General features: G+C 40.1%; 1 protein-coding gene across 3 annotated transcripts in view; it reads right to left on the bottom strand.

The window, feature by feature from the left end:
- The window catches only part of ITGAV (integrin subunit alpha V), a 93,448-nt gene extending 78,520 nt beyond the window's left edge, over positions 1 to 14,928 (bottom strand). For 2 of the 3 annotated variants that reach the window (XM_025404084.1, XM_025404085.1), the window contains exons 1-2: positions 13,424 to 14,928; positions 1,892 to 2,022 (exon numbers count right to left, since the gene is read on the bottom strand). In XM_025404084.1, coding sequence (XP_025259869.1) covers positions 1,892 to 2,022; positions 13,424 to 13,608 — 316 coding nt within the window. In that variant the 5' untranslated portion in view covers positions 13,609 to 14,928. Of the gene's footprint in view, positions 1 to 1,891; positions 2,023 to 3,794; positions 3,967 to 13,423 lie in introns of those variants that run through there. The other variant, XM_025404086.1, reaches the window with a different exon arrangement.
- Positions 14,929 to 17,450: the final 2,522 nt, after the last annotated feature.

Raw genomic sequence — 17,450 nt, 5'->3', positions numbered from 1 at the left:
AAAAACTAGCCGGGCTGGTGGCACACCTCTGTAGTCCCAACTCCTTGTGGGGCTGAGGTGGGAAGATCACTTGAGCCTGGGAGGCAGAGGCTGCAATGAGCCATGATCACACCACTGCACTCCAGCCCAAGTGACAGAGCGAGACCCTATCTCAAAAAAAAAAAACAACAAAAAAGTGATTGTCTCTGAGAAGACTGATGTGAGTGAATGTTTCATTGTACATGCTTTGAGACTGTTCAAAATTTGTTTTACCATGTGCATATATTATTTTCAATAAACAAAAAATTATCTGAAGCAATAAATTATCCTGCAATACACAAAAACCTATGGTGTTAAGTATAGAAACATCTGAACAGTTCGACCTATCAAAATCTAAACTGTGGTTTCATTTTATTAGTTCTCATATTTTGTTAGACAATAAATGCCCTAAAACCATCATATTCTGAGTCACAGGTATTTCTCCATTTATGGTAAAATTGAGCCGTTTACAAACTCTTGGAGTTTTCCAAGTATTAGCCATATATGGAAAAATACAACAGAGTTTAATGTAGATAATTTCAAATGGAAAAAAAAAAAAACCCAAAAGCATGTGCATGTGATCTGGTTCCCATTAATAGCTGGCTTAATGACTAACAATCATTTTGGCACTGATCACAGTATCAAATGGAACAGTCCACATCATGATTCCTGTTTCACTGACATATTTCCCAGAATCAATATATTTTAGTACTGGCAGGAAATAACAATATGGAAAAAAGGATTAATTTTGTGTAGGTTTATCTTAAAGCACTCTGTCAAAGCCAGCAAATCAGAATCAATAAAAAATTTTGTAAGACTATTATACTAGAAGAATGTCACACTATTTCCTTAATGATTATCTAAGATTTCATAAATATAAATAAATATACCAATATAAATGTGTACAGAATTCTGCATATTTTATTTCACTGGTAAAAATGTAAAACTTATTTCTCATCTTCCGCATGCTATTTTTCTCCTTGCTCCCACAATCCTGACACTGAAATTTGTCCCTAAGATAAAATTCTCCTGTTATCAGAACCATAACATATAATTTTCCCAACAAAGCCTTGATAAGTGTTGTTTACGGCACCTAAGTCTACTTGAATGCAAAAGATTCCTCAACTGCTTTTTTTTTTTTTTTTCTTGAGATGGAGTCTCCCTCTGTCGTCCAGGCTGGAGTGCAGTGGTGTGATCTCAGCTCACTGTAACTTCCACCTCCCAGGTTCACGAGATTCTCTTACCTCAGCCTCCTTAGTAGCTGGGATTACAGACGTGCACCACACCCAGCTAATTTTTGTATTTTTAGTAGAGATAGGGTTTCAACATGTTGCTGAGGCTGGTCTGGAACTCCTGACCTTGTGATCCCCCCGCCTCAGCCTCCCAAAGTGCTGGGATTATAGGTGTGAGTCACCACGCCTGGCCTCCTCAACTGCTTTTTATAGCACAGCCCAAGCCTTGGATATATTCATGATCTGAGATTTGGTCTTTTACAATAATCAGTGAATCATGCTTCACTTTGGTTGACAGAGAAGCAGCAAAAAAGTCTTTCTGTGCCTATGAGCTCCCGATTCTCAGAAAAAGTAAAAAAAAATCTTAATAGATTCATCCCAAATTTCTGTGGGTTGATACTATCAGTTTGTGGCAGAAGACATCTGAACCAAAGGAAATACAATGTAATTTTAATACTTTCATCTACCAAAAAAATTGTAGGAAAAAAATCATGAAATAAATCATTTGTCTTTACATAATTTTCCCTGTGGGTCTTGAGGTGCATATATATATTATTGTATTAAATGGCTACATTTAAACCAATTGCTAAAAAAAAAATCAAATGAAATCAATGAAAAGAAAATTGTGCATCAACATTTACCTGTTGCATCAAATTCAATCGGCTGGCACCGGCGGGTAGAAGACCAGTCACATTTGAGGACTTGCCCTCCTTCTACAATCCCAGGCTGGGTCGTGTTTGCTTTGGGAGCTCCCACGAGAAGAAACATCCGGCTAAAACACAAAAGGTGTAGACAAAAGTTTAAATGAAATAAAGCGTGAGCAATATCTTCTGATTTATGAGGAGCAACCATTCTCTTATCAACAAATATTTTTAAAACCATTTGCTATTCACTGAGAGCATAATCTCCATCATTCATTTGGTACTCTCTTGCATGCATACATAATTTGATATCATTTATTTTCCTGATAACTTTATAAGGCAAGTTCAGGGTTACATTCATTTAGGAATTTATGCAGGTCAATCATACACTTTAAATATGTACAGTTTATTGTATGTCAAATATCTCAGTAAAGCTGTTAAAAATGTATGCTCTCTACAGGCAGGAAAGTTTTGTTTTGGTGTTCTGGTGTGTGCGCGTGTGTGTGTGCGTGAGCGTGTGAGAACTGCTATGCATTTTCTATATCCTGAATGTTGAGCAAAAAATATAAATATATTCTAAATAAATTATTCCAAAGTATAATTATAAATATTATTTTTCCATTTAGAAAAAGTTATCTTGCATTAAAAATATTGCTGTAATTTTTATTTTATTCTACTTTTTTTTTTTTTTAAAGAGACAAGGTCTTGCTCTGTCACCAAGGCTGGAGTGCAATGGCACAATCATAACTCAGCTCAACTCCAACCTCCAATTCCTGGTTCAAGCAATCCTCCTGCCTCAGCCTCCTGAGTAGGTAGAACTACAGGCATATGCCACCATGCTCAGCTAATTTTTAAAAAAATTTTTTGTAGGGGTGGGGTCTCACTACATTGCCTAGGCTTAATTTTTTTAATAGCTGACTATTTAATAAAAAAATTTCTTATCGTAAGATTAATCAAATCAATTCTTGGTCAAAGATTAGGACCACTATTCAATTTCTTTGTCATTAAGGTAAAATAAACCAAAGACACAATAATCAGGAGTAAAATTTTTTTTTAAATTTATTTATTATTATTATACTTTAAGTTGTAGGGTACATGTGCATAACGTGCAGGTTTGTTACATATGTATACTTGTGCCATGTAAAATTTTTAATTCTAAAGAGATCTTTTCTTTTGTTGTTTTCTATTCCTTCATAAAAGACATGAATTGAGTGTTTCTTCTACATAAAGCAAGGTCCCGAGCACTAGAGATACCAGATGAATAAAACAACCTTGGTTCCTGGTTTGTTTGTTTTTTTTAATTTTTTTTTGTTCGTTTGTTTTTTTTTTGAGACAGTCTTGCTCTTGTCACCCACGCTAGAATGCAATGGCATGATCTTGGCTCACTGTATCCTCTGCCTCCCTGGTTCAAGTGATTCTCCTGTCTCAGTCTCCTGGGTAGCTGGGATTACAGGCACCCACCACCACGCCTGCCTAATTTTTATATTTTTAGTAGAGACGGGGTTTCACCATATTGTGGTCAGGCTGGTCTCGAACTCCTGACCTCCGCCTGCCTTGGCCTCCCAAAGTGCTGGGATTACAGGCGTGAGCCACTGTGCTCAGCTGGTTCCTGCTCTTAATGGAGGAATTATCTTAAATTCTCTTAGAGGCAAAGGCAAGAAACTGACAACAAACAAATTACTATTACAAGTCCTACCACGTAAGCAAAAAATTAGTTGAGAGAGATTTTTGGGAATAGGGAGGGGGCATCTTCTTTAGACAGAGCAGTTATCTCCAAGGATGAGAGGGGAAAGATTTCCTCTAGGTAAAGGGAAGTCTCTCTAAGGAAATCGTCTTTAAAGAATGGGGAAGAAAGTCCTCTTTTAGATAAAGTAGACTGAGAAGTTATTTCTAAGGAACTCACCACAACATTAAGATGCACAGGATCAGAAGGCGGGTGCCTAGGAGCATTTGTGTATTGAGGATGGAGGGGAGTGGGGAGTGGGGATGAGGGAAGTGGAATGAAAAGATGGAGGGAATACGCAAGGCAGAAGTAGAAAGACCCAGGCAAGAAAGAACCTTCAGGAGCTACGAAGAAACATATGGCTGAAGGAGAGGGCAAGCCAGGAGTGGCACAAGATAAGGTCAAGGAACCTGGCAATAGCTAAGTCAAACCGGGCCTTTTGGCCATGGTTAAACTTTGTTTTATCCCAAGGTTCATTTGAAGACACCGAGTTTTTTAAGGAGAAGAATGAAATCATCTACTAAAGAAAACTAAATTTTATGCCTTATGGGGAAAGCGTTAAGGGAGAGGGAGAAAAAAAAATGGAACAAGGAAAGCAAAGGGCTGACCACAACCCAGGGAGCAGGTGAGCGTGATCTGCAGTAGGAGGGTGTGTGGAGAGATAGATGACAGACGGAAAAAAACATCTGGAGTAGAACAGCAATAGCTGGAGGCCTGAATATGACAGAAAAGACATTTAAGAATGCCACCTAGGTTTCCTTCTTGCGTGCATCGATGGGAGAAAAGCCTAGAGAGCAGAGAAGCAGAAGGCAGATTAAGTACTTACAGGAGTTCAAGACTAGCCTAGGCAACATAGTAAGACCCCCATCTCTACAAAGAATAAAATAATTCACTGGGTGTGGTGGCATGCACCTGTGGTCCCAACTTTGGGGGTGGAGCTGGGGTCCTGAGACAGGAGGACGGCTTGAGTCCCCGACATTGAGGCTGAAGTGAGCTGTGATTACAAGTGCTAGAAAGTAAGCAAACAGCCTGGGTGAAACAGCGAGTCCCTGTCTCAAGAAATAAAATAAAATAAGTATTTAGAGAAAAACCATGAATTCTATTATCAATATGTTTGAGATATCTGTGAGTTATCCAACTGTAGTCTGAAACCCTGTCTGAGAGACAGTATGCTATATCAGAACACAGATGGGGGAATTCAGCCAGGTAAAACAGGATACAGGTAGACAAAAACAATCCTAAAATGCTATCACCATAACAATTTTATTTCATTAAATACTAAGTCACTTAAATTACCCTGGCAAAGGAAACATTTACAATTGCTTTTCACCTTTTTGTGAAATTAGAACGAATGTACATCTTAAATATGGAATGCATTCATTTGAACTCTTAAAATCAATTTCTTATTCTGGGTAGTAGCTGCCAAATCTCATCTACACTAGACAAAAGCTGGCTGTACGAATTGCAGGGTTACAAAGAATCCCGTTTTCTGACACTTATCTTAAAAATCCACAAATTCAAAATAAAGATGTAACTCCCAACCAAACCACGCCCTGTTTAATAGAGCTTCATGCAGTCATATTTGGCATGAGTAAAAGACCAATGTTGGCTCTCTCCTATCACAGCAAAATGATTCCGGGTAGAAAATGAACTTAGTTTTCATTCAGCAAAAATCTTTTATAAGAAAAAAAGAGGTTGGGCATAGTGGCTCACGCCTGTAATCCCAACACTTTGGGCAGCTGAGGCAGGCGGATCACTTGAGGTCAGGAGTTCGAGACCAACATGGCAAAACCCCATCTTTACTAAAAATTTAAAAAAATTAGCCAGGCGTGGTGGCATGAGCCTGAAATCCCAGCTACTAAGGAGGCTGAGGCAGGAGAATCGCTTGAACCCAGGAGGTGGAGGTTGCAGTGAGCCAAGATGGCACCACTGCAGTCCAGCAGCCTGGGCAACAGAGGAAAACTCTGTCTCAAAAAAAAAAAAAAAAAAAAAGGCTACAAGTAAGAGAGTCCCCACCTCCCATACCTAAGAGAGCAGCTCATCATCAAAACCCCATTGGTTCTTTATCTAGAGCAGAGCTGGTTAACACAGTGAAACTTTGTGTGTGTGTGTATGTGTGTGTGTGTGTAAACTACAATATGTAAATTTATTATATACACGATTTTTTAACAGGTCTAAAATTTGACCCCAAAATCACACAATTACCCCTTTTCATCAGAATTAAATTATTTTTGAGTGCATACTAGCGCAAAAGAACAGTTCAGGTAAGTTTGCTTTTCAGGGTCAATATCTTGAATAGTGCTTGCTTGGGTCATTGCCACAGTAGTCCTAAGGAGAGTAATATAAGCACAGGTATGTACACGTTCTTAAGTGTTGTGGATAATACCAGGTTCTAGGTCAGGATAGGAAAACTGGTTCTCAGGCTTTGCCTGGAAACCTACAAGCAAAAATCACTTCTGGATTGTCTTCAAATAGTACCTTACAGAAGTGGTTCCCAACTTTTTCTTCCCCAGACATAGAGGGGGATGCTTTCAGGATAAAACTGTCCAACTCAGATCATCAGGCATTAGATTCTCATAAGAAGCATGTAACCTAGATCCCTTGCATGCACACTTCACAACAGGGTTCACACAATAGTGTTTGCTCCTATGAGAATCTAATGCCACCGCTGATCTGACAGGAGGCAGAGCTCAGGTGGTAATGCTCACTTTCCTGCTGCTCGCTTCCTGCTGTGCAGCATGGTCCCTAACAGGCTGTGGGCCAGTACTTGTCCATGGCCCGAGGGCTGGGGATCCCTGTCTTACAATATCTTTTATAATTTTTTGGTCAAAACTATTCTGCCTATCTTGTGATAAATTGCCTCTTTGAATGCAGGGTACTCTAATTCATCTTTTGAGCCTGCCACATAAGAACTCAAGAAAAGTTTAAATGGACAGTGGTGTAGCAAAGTCAATTCAATAGCTATGTCTCAATCTTAAAGTAGCCATATATAAATAAGTCATTTCCACTATGTCTGAACCCCTCAAAAATGCAGAAAGCATCTTCTATTAAACATCCAATTATTTAAATTACCCTTAAAACAATTTCCTTATGTAACATCTCTACTTAATTTTGGGTTTCAGATACTTTCTTTACTTGGCACTATAAGACAGAGAGAGCTGGAAAGTTATTAGAAGGCCTTCAACAAAGACAGAGAAAAAGAGCCCGGTAGGAGAGTTCTCTGAATGAAAACAGCACTCTACTGGCAGCACATAGCTTGAGTTCCTTGGATAAGACCAGGAACAAGCCTGTTGCTTTTCATCAGGCTATTTGCACATTTTAGGCACGAAATGATGGTACTCAGGTGTACAAATATGGATGTTCATTAAGTTTTCCTAAGCATACCTTCATGTGCAGACTTGCACACTGGTGAAATGCCACAGAAATGGCAGAATAATATAAAAGGAATGTGTCAATATTTACATGCTAAATTTGTGAGGGAAAAAAGCAGAGGAATGAAGTTTTTCATCCAAAATGCCATCTCGATATGAAACTTATCATTAAGATATTTAAGTTTTTTAAGAGAACAATGAAGAGATGGAGAAAGCAAAATTATCTTAGACATATGTTAAAGTCTTACGAGGAAGTTGCATAGTGAAAAACAAATATTTGCATAGAAAACTGGATTCAAGGTGATAAAAGATGCTATATAAAAAAACTAAGGAATAAAAAGCAACACAGGCCAAGCGCGGTAGCTCACACCTGTAATCCTAGTACTTTGGGAGGCCCAGTCAGGCAGATCACTTGAGGTCAGGAGTTCAAAACCAGCCTGGCCAACATGGTGAAACTCCATCTCTAACAAAAATACAAAAATTAGCCAGAAATTGCTTGAATCCAGGAGGCAGAGGTTGCAGCAAGCCAAGATTGTGCCACTGCACTCCAGCCTGGGCAACAGAGTGAGACTCCACCTCAAAAAAAAAAGGAACACACACTACAAAAAACAAAGTTAATAAAATACTCTATAAAAATAATTGTTACTTGAATTTCATCTAAGAATGACTAATGAATGTGTACAACAGCTTAATTAGGGTAAAAAAACTGACAGACCAGAAAAAAAAAAAAAGTTTGTGATCTAAGCAGCACTATCTAATGGAAACAGTTTGGAATTAAAATTTACAGACACTGCAAATCAACTGAAGGAGCAACTTTGAAACTTTGTTCCCTTTTCTATTGAATGGAGACAACAATGCCCACTATAATTACTTTAAAAACACATTTTCTGAAGGTGATAATAAATAAATGCAAACTTAGAAAATCTGAAATACCAGGAAAATACAAGAGGATGGTATTTAATTATCATCTTGGTCCTGAAAACAATTGATGTCATTAATAAGTTATTCCCTAAAAGAGTAGAAAATGTAAAACTTAAATTCTGTCTTTAAAAGGGCTTTTCTTTCCTCAGTTTTTTCAAAGGGCCATTAATGGTCAAGTGATTAACTCAAAGGAAGGAGAAAAAGAGAAAGAAGGGTAGAAAAATTGGCTTAAACATTTCTTATCAATAGTGGAGAGGTGGGGAGAATACACAGGGTGAGGCAAGGTTGACAAGAGTTTTCACTGATGAGCAGTGTAAATCTGAAGCTGAGTGACTTAATTTCTTATGCCTGCAACTCTCTCCTGATAGACTCCATTTCCCTCCAAAAAGTGTGTCCAAGAACATCATCAGAATCCCCATCCTCTACATTTTTTTTAATGACTGGAAACATTGCCATTAAATAACTCTCTGGGACTTCAAAATTAAGGTTTACATCCACGCCAAGAAGTGCTAAAAATATAAAGGATTGAGTTTGGGAGAGGGGACAGAAAGATGGATGGAAAGGAGGAAAAGAGATAGAGGAAAAGAAAAAGAAAAGAAGGACAAGAGATAGAAAAAGAGAAAAGAGAGAGAGATAGGGAAGGAGAGGTATCAGAGGAGGAAGTGAGCGGGAGACAGACAAGAGGCTCAGAGGAACCAATCGGGAGGATGGCCTTTGGATGTACTCCCTATCCAAAGTGTACTTGAAGGGCAGTTGATTCAGGGAATGTGACCTTGACAACCAAGAAGGGGCAACCTGCCAAACAATGACAAGTCCATTTTTCAAACCCTCCAAATAAACTAACTTGTTTGTCTGCTTTCAGCACTGACCTTTCTAAGATAAAGCATGTTTAATATATTTAGCTGACTCTGAGTTGATCAATGAGCCTTCACCAAAAGGAACTTCTGAAAAACTATCATACATGTATACAGAAATAAATGTGTATGAAATAGTACTGAATGTTATTTCAAAGCTACAATTCCAGTTTCAGATTTGCTTTTCATTTTTTAAAAAATGCTTTTTTGAATCAAAAGAAAAACAAAAATGCCAGTTAACAACTACATGATGTAAAACAGAAGCAGTAACTACAATTTCCATATATTTTCCCTTGTCTTTCATAATGCTCTATAAAACGTTGTTATGTCCTTAATCAGAAGTAATCAATATAGGAATTGCTTTCTAAATAATAAAATTATAGTCTAATTTTATGCCCCCTAATATACATTTATATTATTTATGATGAGAAAAATCAACCAATATAGTCAGAGCTACTCTGAAGTTTATAAAAAATGAGCTGGCATCATTTTGTAAAGTGTTGTGAAAACAGTTAAAATGGTAAGAGTAGAAATGGTACATGAAGTTTTAAAAATACACACAGGTTGGGACAGATTGCAAGTGACCTTAATCCACGTTAAGCAGTTTGGACTTTCTTGCTGGCAATGGAAGCTTTATTATGAAAATTTTTGCAACAGAATACCAGGATGAAAAAGGATGTTACAGAAAGATAAAACAAATAGAAACAGATAAGATGTTCTGCAGGTTTAAGAGCCAAATGATGGGCAGAGGGATTGGGGAGGACCTGAGTGCCATGGACTACACTTGTCATAACTATACTGAAATAAGGAGTAGAAAGCAGAGATGGAATCAAGAAAACCTTTAAAAGGAAGAATTTCCAGGAGCTTCTGCCTGCTGACTAATCACTGACTGATATTAAGGTAGTGAAGTAGGAGAGACACAGAAAAATAGAACATGAGAGGGAGGAATATGAAATTATTTCCAAGGTTACAGAGGAAATGATGCCACCATTAATAGAAATAGAGGTGCAACTGACATCTCTTGGTGAAGAGTTCCTTCTTAGTTAAATTGAGTTAAGACAGGCTAGTCAATGAAAAATGATTTACAGGCCAGGCCACTGGAATATCAAGTCAGAGATCTACTTTTAGATTTAAGATACAGCCAGGGCAGGAGTTTTACTTAAAAGGCTTTCAGATATTGCAAACATGAAGTTAGGACTGAGAACCATTGAAGGACCTTCTGCTTGTAAGACACACACATCTACACATTGTCAACTGTAAGATAAGGCTCCATTAGTGTTTAATGGGGGAAAAGGCAAGAATCCAGTGTTATTCATCATAGCATTATTTTAAAATAAAGAAATACATAAAATGAGAACTGTATGACATATATTTGAAGACTTTTAAAATTGTTCAGTTATTTTCTTTAAAAATTCAATATCTGAATTTTAAAAAGTGGGATTTGAATTTTACACCGTCTTCAGATCCCTCCCTTTCTTACCCTCTACTCACACCAACCTACTCAAATAACTAGACTGCAAACTCTTCTGCCTCCGTTTCCTCCTAATCTGTAAGAATGAGTGTATCTGCTTCCCCTTACTTCCCCGCTGGTGGTGTGGGCTATAGAATGAAATGAGATACAAGTGCTTAGCAAATTATAAAACATGTTTACCAAAATAAGATGTCATCATTATAATTAAACCTAGGATGTAATTTTTAATTTTTCCAATTAGTCTCCACAAGAAAAGTATGACTTTAATTATTGGCCTGCATACAGTCTTTAAATTTTAGTTTTACAAACATAGCATAAATGCTTACAGGGAAAAAAAAAAACAGAATGCAAATGCTTTATTTTTCATAGTTTTGAAAATCACTATTTTTGGGAATTTTTACTTCAAACACGACTCATTTCTGGAGTGATTTTTTGAGGGGAGCCTTAACATTTTGCTTAGTACTTTATTTGTCCTTCCCTTTAATAAATACTCATTAACTTTCACAACAAAACTATGTAGATAATTCAATAATAATTTTCTATCAAGAGAAAAATTAGGCAGAAAATAATTCTACAGCTTCCCCAAGGTATGTGGACACCAAAACTGGAAAAAGCAACAGGAGTGGACGTCATAACCACTGCTCCTCATGAATCCTTCTCCCCTCAGAAGAAAGGTGCTCTTTAATTGACAAATACTTTTTCATTATGTGGCTTTTCTTCTTTTAAAAGTTGATGGTAATACCAAATAACAATAAATGCAACTGGTAATATTGGAAATGGCATCCCATGTACTTTGGATTCCAACGCTTGTTAAATTTAAAATGCCCTTTTAGAAAATTCAGCATAATTTTACATAAATTTTTGTTAAATCTGAAAAGCTCAGTGAGTAAAAACCTCTGTTCATACACATTTCATTTAAAAAAAAAAGAAAAAAAAAAAAAAACCTCAAGGTTGGTTTCCATTTTTTAAGTTACCTATACCTAGAGCCTCTCTAGTCTATCAGTAACAAAGTTGCTGATGAATATTTCAAAATATTATATGAAACCCAACCCAAGTTCAATTTCTCCTTATCATTAAAGGTCTATGAGTGAAGTCATGTAAACCTGTGAGGTCATAACATAGTCACTGATTATAATGAGTGGCCAAAGATTAGTCACCCTGGCTTGTAATCAGCAGTAGCAAATATCATGAATATTTCAACATTACTGCATTTTCCAAAGGAAAAAAAAAAAAACCAACACTTGAAGTTTATCAGCCTCTCATTTATCTTACACTAAACTTAGAGCATTGCTGAAGAATTAACAGTAACATTTGTAAAACACTGCCATTAACTTTAAAGTTTTTTGTTGTTTTTGTTTTGTTTTTGTTTTTGATTTTGTTTGTTTTTGTTTCTCAGACAGTCTCTTTCTGCCGCCCAGGCCGGAGTGTAGTGGCACAATCTCCATTCGCTGCAACCTCCACTTTCCAAGCAATCCTCTCATCTCAGCCTCCCACAGAGCTGGGATTCCAGGTGTGCACCACCATGTCTGGTTAATTTTTGTATTAAGTATTTAAATGCTAATTTTTGACCGAAGACATATATTTTCAAAATCATTAGAATTTCTGTACAAATTAAATCTAAAATTGAACCCTTGGGAGCAACTAAAATGTTCTGTCTCATAAAGGCATACACTTGAAAGTATCTGAAAACAAAAATGTTTAAAGATAACGTTTGGTATACACCCCTGTGGTTAAAAATAATAACTAAAAAGATAACGCTGACTAAAATGACTAAATGGAATGTGAAATTGGTAAATGTTGCCTAAATAATGATTATTTTTTATCATGTTGGAAAATCTGTGCACCAGGTCTCACAGAAAGCACTGTAACTGCTAACAACAAATAAAACTAAGCTTGCTACATAAAATAATGTCTCCACTAACAAAGTTTCCACTAACTGCATCCAATCTGTATTGCTGCGAAGGTTGTTACCAAAATGAATGATACTCAGTAACATTCGGAAAAACACTAAGACCAAATTCTGCTGAATGTTCTAAACCAGTCATAGAAAAACGTTAAGACCACCCTCAAATTAGGCATGTATGTAGTGGAAGATGGTTCTATCCACGTACTAACCGTCAAAATTATCCTCCACTTCACCCCAAAGGGACATCTTATACAGAAAATATGCTAACAAAAATATGTTGTTACAATGTCTAAGCGTTTAGAAGGCACTCTAAGAACAGTTTCTCTCTTGAAAACAATATTTAAACATCATTAAAAAAACAAAAAACAAAAAAACACAGTGAACACTCATTAAAACAGTACTCCTAACGCTACCATGGGGGTGGGGTGGTGAGAATGATGTCAGCATTCAGTAAAGTGGGAGACAATTTCTAACACAATAATGACAATAACTGTTACAAATCCTGACGGCCCTTGCAACGCGAAACGTTGGCAACTTGAAAATATAACTGAATTATGAAATACTGCAATATTCAAATGACCTGCAGTGAGTGAAAACTCAGCAAACACCCTTGTTCCTTCTGAACAATGACCTAAATAGTGAATCACTATAAAAAGAACAGATGACACATTCAATTCATCTGTTCAACCTCAAATGTGCAAATGTCTGACAGTCCCAGAGATAAGACACAATGAATTCAATAGGACAGTATGGTCATTTTAAGTCATCAGAATGTCTGCAAAAGGAGTGAAGAGAAACAATCAGACAGAGGCGGAAAGAGTGGGGGAGGGCTTGTTTAGGGAGACTGAAAAGGACGGGCGTTAAGCCTGTAAAGCAGAAAAAGGCTACCAAGAAGCCTAACTGGTACAGGAGAAAAAGAAGTTCGGGGATGATATTGACCAAATCCTCGACGTTGGCACAGGAGGTGGGGAGTCCGGCAAGACCAGCCTTTGTTGATTTCCCACTTTCCCCGATTTTTAAGCACAGGTCTGCTTTAAAACTCTCCCGCTGCCCCTAACCAATTTTAAGAGGTGAGGAGCGGGATGTAACTGGGTGATGGGTACCAAGGGGAGTTCCTTTCCCCAAATATTTCCTCCACCCAGGACGTAAACCACTCTGAGGGGTAGGATGGGTGAGACAGACAGACGCCGGGATCTCTCGGAAATCAATCCCAATGGAGAAACGGGCTGGGTGGGTGCGCGCGGTGGGGGAGGGGGCCGGCTCCGGTTCCAAGTGCGGCCACTTACGAAGACGCGCTGGGCACGAAGAAATCCACGGCGAAGCCGAAGTAACTTCCCTCGGGGCCAGAGTACTCGGCAGGACTGTCCACGTCTAGGTTGAAGGCGCGGCACAGAGGTAGCAGGAGTCCCGAGAGAAGAAGCGGGAGGCCGCGGGGACCAAGGCGCAGCCGTCGCCGCGGCGGAGAAGCCATCGTGGAAGAGCGCGCGGGACGCCGAGCCGGGAGCGGTGGCCACCTCCCCCCGCCCCACCGAGGCGCCCAGTGCCAGCGGCCCGCCGCCTGCGCGCGCCCAAACTTGCCGGCCGCTCTCGGCTAGCCCGGGACAGCTCCGGGGCAGGCAGGAGGGCTGAGCTTCGGAGCGACCGCCAGGGACAAGGGGCGCAGAGCGCGCGGGGCGGGGACAGCAGCGCAGACGGCCCCTGGCTTCCCTCTGGCTCCGCCGCTTCTGAAGCTGGGGACTGCCGGGGTGAGCGCCGCACCTCGGGCCTGAGAGCCGCGGCTGCACTGGGAGGAGACCTGGGAGGAGGAGGAGCCGGCCCGGGAGGCTGTGCCGCGGAGCTGGAGGAGGAAGTGGGGGAGGAGAGGCGCCCTTCCACAGGGGAGAGCTCAGCGCACTTCCGTGAGTGCAGTCGCCGCCTGTCCCGAGACCCGGGAGTCTGTGCCGGGGTCCCCAGCTCCTGAGCCTGGGTCAGCGGCAGCGCTCCTGGACGAAGGCCTCAGGCTGAGCACTGGAGGAGGCGCGGGAGGGCGGGGCCGGGGAGACACGGTCCAGCGTCCCAATCCACCCGCGTCCACGGGAGAAGCAAGGGCAGTCCACGTTCCCTTGTCCCGTGCGACTTTTGTTTAAAAATGAGGAAAGCTTTTTATCAGCTTCTCGTGTTTCTGCTACTTAGTCTGGGAGGCTCTCACGAACGAAACTTTGTAATTAATGGTCGTTAATTACACTCCATCCCACAAACACTGAACTTAATTACAGATTTCCAGAAAGCCAGCATAGCCTCTTGCAAGTGAGGTGTGTAAAGCTTAACTTAGTAATCAAAGAAAGGATTGGCAGGGCAAAGAATTGGCAGTGATCGTTTTGAATCAAGTCAGAATAATCGAAGCCTTATTCCCAGTTTGTTAGCTGCCCTTGTATGATTTAGAAAAACTGATTTGTTGATTTAGGATGTTTGGATAGACATAATTTCAGAGCTGGAAAAGGACTGCACACCGGTGAAATAAGGCCCCTCGTGCTTGTTTGCCACTGCTGTGTTCCATCAAGCCTTGACCAAACTGGACTGAGAGAGGGCCTTGAGGACAGGAGCCTTAACCTTTTTCTTAGTATTCCTATTTTCTAGCACCTTGCCAAGCAGATAGTAATGGATCAATAAAATGTCGAATCAGTGAATAAATAGCAGACGAAATCAGCAAAGTGCCCAGAGAAGTGACTCTTACATATTTCAAGTGTTTCATGTGCTACAGAATCTGTTGAACAAGATAAAGGTTAAGTGTATTGTGTGGACTTTAACAACTTACAAGTAAGTACTGGAACAGTAATTTCTGTTTTCCCAAAGTAACTATTAAAACTCAATCACAATATACATTAATAACTATCAAATAATCCTGTAAAAGGATGGAAGTGAAATGCCTAATTTGAATTTATAATATTTATTGGACCAGGTCCAGGTGCTCATGCTGGTAATCTCAGCACTTTGGGAGACTGAGGCAGGAGGATTGTTTGAGACCAGGAGTTCCAGGGGAACATAGGGAGACCTCATTTCCACAAAAATTTAAAAATTAGCTGGGAGTGTGGTGCATGCCTGTAGTCCTAGCTATGCCGGGGGTAAGGCAGGTAGATAGATCGCTTAGGCCCAGGAGTTCCAGGTTACAATGAGTCATGAGCCTGCCACTGCACTCCAGCCTGAGTGACAGAACAAGACCCTGCGTTAAAAAAAAAAAAAAAAAAGCCGGGCGTGGTGGCTCATGCCTGTAGTCCTAGCACTTTGGGAGGCTGAAGCAGGCGAATTGCCTGAGCTCAGGAGTTCGAGACCAGCCTGGGCAACACGGTGAAACCCCATCTCTACTAAAATACAAAAAATTAGCCAAGGGTGGCAGCATGTGCCTGCAGTCCCAGCTACTCAGGAGACTGAGGCAGGAGAATTGCTTGAACCCAGGAGGCGGAGGCTGCAGTGAGCTGAGATGGTGCCACTGCACTCCAGCCCAGGCCACAGAGTGAGATTCCATCTCAAAAAAAAAAAAAAAAAAAAAAGTATTAAATATTTCCATTTTTTAATTTGACTAAAAGATATGCAGCAAAACCTTTGGCATGTTTTACAAGGCATGGTCTAGCATCTGCCTAAATTACTGATTGAGAGAGGAAATCCAACACAAATCCTTACACATAAATGCAAATATGTGTAAGGCGAGCTTATTTCTCACCTTCTTTCCTAATACACCAAAGAGGCTACGGATATGTATGCATAAACCCAAAGGGTCTTTTATGTCTTAAAAACATGAGAACCAGTCTACCTGGAAATCCATCCAGGTGAGGAAGACAGAAGAGTTTAAACTCTGGCTAGATCCAGTAAGTCTCCCACTCCTCAACTTCTGATTCCAGGACAGGGGTCCAACAGACCAGGGTGGAGTGAAGAAATGTGAGAGGACCAGGGAAAGGAAGAAGCCAACGAAATGACGACACATGTACACCCACCAAAACTTGAGTGAACAACACACCCCCAAATAGGTCTACAAATTACTGAAAGCACTTATTCTTGAGCCATTCTTTATGAGTTTATTTTGAATGAGCAGTCTTGAAAATCAAGGAATTTGTTTTTTTAAAAAAGGCAAACAGGCCATGGACTATAGCTCATGCCTGTAATGCCAGCATTTTGGGAGGCCAAGGTAGGTGGATCACCTGAGGTCAGGAGATCAAGACCAGCTTGGCCAACACAGTGAAACCCCATCTCTACTAAAAATACAAAAATTAGCCAGGCGCAGTGGCTTACTCACACCTGTAATCCCAGCACTGTGGGAGGCCGAAGTGGGTGGATCACAAGGTCAGGGGTTCAAGACCAGCCTGGCCAAGATAGTGAAACCCTGTCTCTACTAAAAATACAAAAATTAGCTGGGTGCAGTGACAGACACCTGTAATCGCAGCTACTCAGGAGGCTGAGGCAGGAGAGTCACTTGAACCTGGGGAGTGGAGGTTGCAGTGAGCCAAGATCGCACCACTGAACTTTAGCCTGGATGACAGAATAAGACTCTGTCTCAGAGAAAAAAAAAAAAACAGGTGTGCTGGTGTGCCCCTGTAATCTCAGCTACTCAGGAGACTGAGGCAGGAGAATCGCTTGAACCCAGGAGGTGGAGGCTGCAGTGAGCTAAGATATTGTGGTATTGTGGGCCACTGCACTCCAGCCTGGGTGACAGAGCGAGAATTTGTCTAACAACAAAAAAAAGGAAACATACATTTCAATTAGGAAACTATGAAGCAGACTAACCTAGTGGCTTTAGAAACTTGGGGTTATAAATGCAGGCATGTCTTTGTGTGACCATACTTGAGCAGCCACTCACACAGTGCCTTGCAAATTGTATTATAGAACATGTCAATTCAGCTAATGCTGATTCAAAATCCACATTCCACCTGGTGCTATGTGCATGGGAGAGAGAAAAGAATGTTTTAGTCTATGAAAGAATGGTGATGCCCCTCCCCCACCCCATGACACTACTCTTTAAAGTACATTATAACAGTTTTCCAACTTAAAAGGAGAACTTCTGTGTATACATTAAGTATTCATTGAATATAATCCTTTTCTTAGAAAATAAAATATTAGATAGTAGAAAGAATTTGTACTTTGAATTTTATTCTCTACTACCCTATACTTTAGTAAAAATATTGATTCCAGTGGTTTCTGTAAAATAAAGCGCCAGGGTTCCATTCCTGGCTTTGCCAACTACCAGTTGTGTGACCCTGGGCAAATCAATCCAACCAGTCTGTGCCTCGGTTTTCTTATCTGTGAAAGGGAAAGGGAAATAATACTATGTCTATCTCAACAACA

This window comes from Theropithecus gelada, chromosome 12 (assembly GCF_003255815.1).
Source record: "Theropithecus gelada isolate Dixy chromosome 12, Tgel_1.0, whole genome shotgun sequence".
Classification (NCBI taxonomy): Eukaryota; Metazoa; Chordata; class Mammalia; order Primates; family Cercopithecidae; genus Theropithecus; species Theropithecus gelada.
The sequence above is the reverse complement of the archived record's forward strand: the minus strand, read 5'-3'. Positions and strand labels throughout refer to the sequence as shown.